We start from the raw sequence: 7,256 nt of genomic DNA, 5'->3' as shown, positions 1-7,256 counted from the left end.
CCAATGAAGTCTACTTAAGGTCAGTTTTGCATTTGACCAAAACATTGACTTCGTTGAATAGGTTAGTATTGTATTTGACTAAAATGTTTTTAAACAAAATAAATATTTTTTAAATTGTAGACTTCCAATGCAGTCTACGCATTTTTCACAAAAAAATATAGACTGTTCTTGAAGTCTACATATTTATTTTGGTCAAATGCAAAACCAACTCATGGGTTTTAGAGTTAGAACTTATGCGAAGTCTACAAATCTGTAGACTACATATGAAATCTACATTCGAAAGTCAAACAATGGTCAATTGCAAAACCAACCTATGGGTTTTGAAGCTAGATCTTATTCGAAGTCTACGAAACATGTAGACTACATATGAAATCTACCTTCGAAAGTCAAAACTTAGGTGAATTCTGGTCAAACTAACATTTTCAATGTGGTAGACTAAAACGGAAGTCTAAATGTATAAAGTCAAAACTTGGATGAGTTTCTGGTCAAATAAAAAAAGTAACCCGTAAAATTTTCAATTGCAAAAACTAACCCAAAAGTAGACTGACAGGGACGTCTACATTGTTGTAGACTGACAGGGACGTCTACGTTGTTGTAGACTGACACGAACATCTACACTGTCGTAGACTGATTGAAAAGTCTACGTAGGAAAAAAAATTAAAACTGAATTTATGTATTATTCATAAAGTTTATTCTAGATTTTTTTGTTTGAAAGTGTGTGTTAGTTAATCCTAATAGGTTGGAGTGATTTTGAAAAGAAAAACTGTTGTAGTTATGAAATTATAATACTTTTGATTTCACAATGTTGTTAGGTGTTAACTGTAGACATAATTGTAAGTCTACATTAATATTTATTCGCTAATTGCGTAAATTTATATTCTTTTGCAGGAAATGACTCAATTACCGGCCGTATACGGAGAATGGGTGGAGAAAGGCTCATTGTGGGAGTTTGTGGTCAATAAAAAGAAGGGACGGAGAATGTTCCCTTTGAAAGATGGTTGTACACATGTTGAACTTCTTCAAATGGTACAAGAAGATTATGATCTAGACTAAAAACATATTGGTTAAGTGTGTTGAGTGATTTGTAACACACACTTTCAACGATTATTGGGTAACAATGTTTTTTTTCTTTCAAACATATGCAGCGTGGGTTTGAAGTTTTCTTTAATAATCGTTGAAAGTGTGTGTTACAATATGTTACAAACTAAGACATTTGTTTGAAAATGTGTGTTAGTTAACCCTAATGGGTTTGAGTGATTTTAAAAAGAAAAACAGTTGTAATTATGAAATTATAGTACTTTTGATTTTACAATGTTGTTAGGTGTTAATTGTAGACATATTTGTATGTCTACGTTTATAGTTTTATGAAACATGAAATATTTATTCGTTAATTATGTAAACTTGTATTTTTTTGGAGACAATGACTCAATTACCGGCAGTATACAGAGAATGAGTGGAGAAAGGCTCTTTGTTGGAGTTGGGAGAATGTTCTGTATATATGATGGTTATACACATGGTGAACTTATGCATGTCACGAATGATCGAAAAGTGCAGAATTTGATTGAGTTATCTAATACACACTTTGTACGCCTTTGTGTATCAAGTCAAAACTAAGTACACTACAAATTTTTGGTTTGGATATATGTTAGATAACAAGTGTAGACGTCTTTCTAAATTTAAGAATGTAGATTACAATTTGAAGTCTACGTCATAAATTCTATTAGAAGTGCATTTGTGTATTAATCATCATATATTTTTATTATATAGTTATGTTACAGTGTGTGTTAGTAAATTTTAATGGTTTTGGATGAATTTCAAAAGTTAATGTGTTATAATTATACACTTGAATTTTTTTTGCAAAAATTTGTGATTAGTTTTACTCTTAAAATTTCTTGAAATTTTTGTTTAGATTTTCTTCTACTCACATGTGTGTTAGTTATTGTTTTACCTCATGGTGGTTTCACTTGTTTGGTTGATTAGTTCTTGTAAAAAACCAATATCTAACAACAAATTAATACTATCATACAAGTGAAACAAAACTAAAAGTGAATACAATTTTTATTGATTATGCATCCAAAATTATTAAAAAATGAATATTTTATTATGAGAAAATATTACAAAGGAATTTATTTGACTGTGTTTGATTTTTCATAATCTTGATGCCTCAAATAAAATCTTGGAAAAAGTACCTGCAAAGTAAGATAAAATTATGAGAAAAAATAAGATACAAAAATAAATCATATTTTAGTAGACTTTTTATTAAATCTACTTAAAGTTTATTGTTCAGTAGACTTTAGTTGAAGTCTACACTAACGGAAAACTTTCAGATCCAAAATTGTACATTTAGAAATTTGATTTTTTTTTTCTAAAGATATTTCAAAAACTATTTTTTTGTCAACCTTGTATCAAAGAAAAAAAATAAAATATGAATCTATAAATTTAGTTCAATATAAACACAAAATATATTTATAATGAATAAATGTAAATCTTACATTTTTAGGAAGATGATTTGAAAATTTTGGAAGAGAATATTTGCAAAATAAAATAACTTTATGAGAAATAAAATAAAATTAAAATAATATTTGAGTGAGTTTTTAATGAAATCTACTTAAAAATCAAGGCTATTAGACTTCAAGTGAAGTCTACTAGCCCTGACTTTTAGATAGACTTCATTTGAAGTCTACCATATAGAAAAAAATCTAAATCTGAAAAATGTATATATTAAAAATATCAAATAAGTTTAAATCTAAAAGCTTTAGAAAATATAATTTATATGAAAATAGTAATAGACTAAAGACATAGAGTTTTAATATGTAACTTTATTTAAATATAATTACAGAAATAAATATTTAAAATCTATAAATGTAATTCTTACATCTTTTGGAGGAGGAGATAACAACCATGGAAGAAAATACCTGCAAAATAAGATAAATATTAAAAAAGCATAAGAAAAAAGACTAAAGTCATATTTTGGTAGACTTCCCGTGAAGTCTACTTAAAATGTGTGGTTTAGTTAACTTTATAAGCAGACTTCATTTAAAGTCTACACTGTCAGATAATTTTCAGATCTGAAAAAATCTATACATTTTGAAATATGAAAAACAGTTTTAAATCTGAAAATAATTTAAAATAAAATTTATCAGATAAAATAGTATAAAAGTAAATGCACAGAGTTTGATCTATAACTTTATTTGATTATAAACTTATAAATACACATTTAAAATCTATAGATCTAAACTTACATTTTAGAGGAGGAGATGAAAACCATCAATGGTAATACCTGCAAAAAGATATGTGAGAAATAAATAACATAAAAAATACACATTTAAAGTCTATAGATCTAAAACTTACATTTTTAAAGGAGAATATGAAAACCATGAATCATAATACCTAAAATGACAACATAACTTTGTGAGAAAAACATGAGAGGATTTTAGAGAGAAATGAGAGAGTTTAGAGAGAAGGGAGAGAGTTTTAGAGAGAAGTAAGAGAGTTTTGCAGCCATTTTAGAGAGAGATTGTGTAAATTTCATTTATATATGGAGACATAAATGTAACTAGGTTAAAAGATTGCCGACATTGTAGACTTCTTTTGAAGTCTACTAAAATTAAAAATTAAAAGTAGGTTTTATTGTAACGTAGTAGACCTTATTGAATGTCTACAATGATAATTTTATTATTGTTGTTAATTCATTATTGTTTTAATAATTTTAACATAAAATTTACTGAACTTTAATTTTATTTTTTATTTAATAGTTATAGTATGTGATTTCACATTTTATTCTTAAAACTCAATTTAATTTAAAATAATAAAATTTTGTTAACAAAATTTAAAAATGTAGACTGAAAACGACGTCTCTAGCATTATAGACTTTATTGTAGATCTACGAAACCCTAAACCACAAATCTCAAACCCTAAATAGTTTGTTTGATAATCAAAAAGTTTCCTTTACTGTATCAAATATCAAAATTACACAAAATATAAACTACAAAACATTAATAAGCACATTTAAGTCAATAAAACAAAAAAAAATCAAAATCTAAAGTCTAACCCTAAAAATCTACCACTAAGAGACATAACATGTTAGAACCTTTTGTTTCTAAACTATGAACATTGTTTAACATATGGTTACCAATTTAGTATATATTCTTTAAAATTGTTCAGTTATATAAAATTTTAATATATTTACTTCATACTATCCATTATATTAATGATTAGTTAAAATCTATCACAATAATTATTTTTAAACAATTTTAAAATAAAATATTAGATAAAATTTTGGTGTAGACTACACATCAAGTCTACAAATTAGACTTCGCTGGAGGTCTAAAAATATGTAGACTTCATTCTTCTACATGTAGACTTCCAAAAGAATAGAAACGTAAATACCCCTCCGTTTTTTTGTTTGTTCATAAGGACTAAATGGTATTTTCATCTTCCATTTAGGTTGGTTCTGCATTTGACTGAAATTGAGGTACACTAATGCATTTGACTTCAATATTTAGGTTGTTTTTAGCAATTTTCCCTATAATTATAGCCTATTAACATAACCGTCTTATAAAATATTCAAATCAATAAAATATACTCCATCTATATTTTTTTAAAATTGATGGTTTGACTATTTCATACATATCAAATTATGATAATTATCTATTTACTAATTTTTTTTTTTTCAATAAATACATAAACACCATTATCTGTTTACACATATTATTAATACATAATTTAATTATTTATCATCTAAATATTTATTATAGACTCACTTTATAAAATGCATATAGATTAATATTAATTGAAATTTTATAAGTTAATCATTTAAATACAAAAGGTTAAAACATCTATCTTATAATTTAAATATAGAAATAATACCGCATTAGGCAGGCTATTAAGAATTTTAAGTTTCACTTGGAGAACACGCAGCAAATAATTAACATTCATGTCCTTTCTATTTACGAAAAGGATTTAACTTTTTAAATCTATTTTTGTCGGTCCACATTAATTTTCTCACTCACTCACACACATACACACCGTCGTCACACGGACTGTAAAAGTGATTTTCTGTATAAAAAATATATTTTTGGTTATTAGACAGGAATATTCACAAATGTGGTGACGTCATTATTATATACTAATACATAACCAACTTCGTCTCTTCATCTCTACTAACAATTACCGGAAACAAAAGCACACGAATTTTCAAATCTCCTCCTCTCTCTCTCTGTTTTCCTCGTAGATCCCTCTGTTTCCCTTTCTGTCTTTCGAATCTGAAGATCATGTGTGAGAACGCCATGTCAGGTTCGTTTGAGATCTTTTTTGTTCATGCACCATTCTTGATCTAACGCCGTCGAATGATCTTTATCCAGCTGGATTCGAACTGGGTTTTCATTTTAAGTTTCTGGGTTTGATTGTGTCTCCATAAAGCTTTGATCTTTGATGAAATCTCTGTTCTTGGGTTATGCTTCTATAGATCTCTGTTTTCTTGGGTTATGTCTCTGTAATCTTGCCTTGTGTTTCATTTGATCTATAGAATTTGAACTATGCATTGTTTCTGATAACAGGTCATCTCAAGAAACTAACGATCGACACAGGACGTTCAGAGACTCTCGTGGTCTGTTTCGGTGAAATGTTGATCGATTTTGTGCCAACGGTGGGAGGTGTTTCGCTCGCTGAAGCACCAGCTTTCAAGAAAGCTCCAGGAGGTGCACCTGCTAATGTTGCTGTTGGTGTCTCTAGACTCGGTGGCTCCTCTGCTTTCATTGGAAAGGTTTGATGATTAATCCATCAACCAAATGGCTTCTCTCGTTGTTTAAACTTCTAAATCTTCGTTGTAGGTTGGTGATGATGAGTTTGGAAAAATGTTAGCTGAGATTCTAAGGCTGAACAACGTGGATAACTCTGGGATGAGATTCGACCACAAAGCACGTACTGCTCTCGCCTTTGTTACGCTAAGAGGTGATGGAGAGAGGGAGTTTCTGTTCTTCAGACACCCGAGTGCTGATATGCTTCTCACGGAGTCTGAGCTTGACAAGAACTTAATCCAAAAGGTAATTAAAGATTCATTTAATGTTTCTCTTTTTTTGTAACGATGAGGGGGACACACTAACTCCAGTGGCTTCTCACAGGCCAAGATCTTTCATTACGGATCAATCAGTTTGATCAAGGAACCTTGCCGATCGACTCATCTCGCAGCCATGAAAATCGCTAAAGCCGCAGGGAGTCTCTTGTCGTATGACCCAAACTTGAGGTTACCATTGTGGCCATCAGAGGAAGCTGCAAGGAAAGAGATCATGAGTATCTGGCATCTAGCAGATGTTATAAAGGTATGATGATGCTCTCCCTCCCAAGTTCAGATCATCATTACTAAGTCTTTGTCTGGGAATTTTTTTCAGATCAGTGAGGATGAGATTACATTCCTGACTGGTGGAGATGATCCTTACAGTGATGAAGTTGTGTTGCAAAAGCTGTTTCATCCAAACCTTAAGCTTCTTGTTGTTTCAGAAGGACCTAATGGGTGTAGATACTACACTAAGGTTTGCTTGTCTAATCATTTACATAACACACTCAGGCTGTAGATATTATTATTATGGTGTAGCTTTTGTGATCTTGTAGGCGTTTAAAGGTAGAGTTGGTGGAGTGAAAGTGAAAGCGGTTGACACAACAGGTGCAGGAGATGCATTCGTGAGCGGTCTTTTGAACAGCTTAGCTTCTGATCTCACTCTTCTCACTGTACGTATCTCTTTCATTTTTTTCCTTCTATGGCTTGTAAACTAAGGTAGGTAACACGTTTGGGAAATGGTGCAGGATGAGAAGAAGCTAAGAGAGGCGCTTCTATTCGCAAACGCTTGTGGAGCCATTACTGTAACAGAGAGAGGAGCGATTCCAGCGATGCCCACCATGGATGCTGTTCAAGAACTTGTCAAATCTTCTCGCTCCTGAAAATGCTCATAAAGTCTCTTTTTGAGTGAACTCAGTTCCATTCCCTGTATCTTTCTTTGTTTGTTTTTTCTCTCTTTTTTCCCAATTTGTAGGAACTCGAGAATGTTGTGTGTGTGTGTGTGTTGATCTTCTGGAGTTTTGATTTGGTTTTAAACTGCTTGTCGTTTATTGTTGCGGAGTAAGGATATTTTAGTTTTAAACTGCTTGCCGTTTCGTTTTCTGAACATAACTCATTGGCGTATATACCTAAGCGAACTACTAGTCAGAACGTGAGTAGCCCCCCCCCCCCGTAAAAATAAATATATTGAAGTCAAAATTTG

At 30.6% G+C, this 7,256-nt stretch overlaps 1 protein-coding gene and 1 long non-coding RNA gene across 2 annotated transcripts; one reads left to right on the top strand and one right to left on the bottom strand.

Moving 5' to 3' along the window:
* Positions 1-2,035: 2,035 nt before the first annotated feature.
* Positions 2,036-3,485, bottom strand: LOC130499973 (uncharacterized). The gene is made up of 4 exons (XR_008938839.1): positions 3,352-3,485; positions 3,243-3,280; positions 2,876-2,915; positions 2,036-2,189 (listed from the first exon to the last, which is right to left on the bottom strand). It is a non-coding gene; the product is annotated as an uncharacterized LOC130499973 (long non-coding RNA).
* A 1,651-nt stretch (positions 3,486-5,136) lies between these two features.
* LOC108828408 (probable fructokinase-7) lies at positions 5,137-7,136 on the top strand. The gene is made up of 7 exons (XM_018602096.2): positions 5,137-5,295; positions 5,559-5,764; positions 5,832-6,044; positions 6,123-6,320; positions 6,390-6,530; positions 6,610-6,726; positions 6,802-7,136. The coding sequence occupies exons 1-7, from the start codon at positions 5,274-5,276 to the stop codon at positions 6,934-6,936; spliced, it is 1,032 nt and encodes a 343-aa protein (XP_018457598.2). The 5' UTR covers positions 5,137-5,273; the 3' UTR covers positions 6,937-7,136.
* Positions 7,137-7,256: the final 120 nt, after the last annotated feature.

Source organism: Raphanus sativus, chromosome 9 (assembly GCF_000801105.2).
Source record: "Raphanus sativus cultivar WK10039 chromosome 9, ASM80110v3, whole genome shotgun sequence".
NCBI lineage: Eukaryota > Viridiplantae > Streptophyta > Magnoliopsida > Brassicales > Brassicaceae > Raphanus > Raphanus sativus.
Note: the sequence above shows the minus strand (reverse complement) of the source record. Positions and strands in the feature narration are given on the sequence as shown.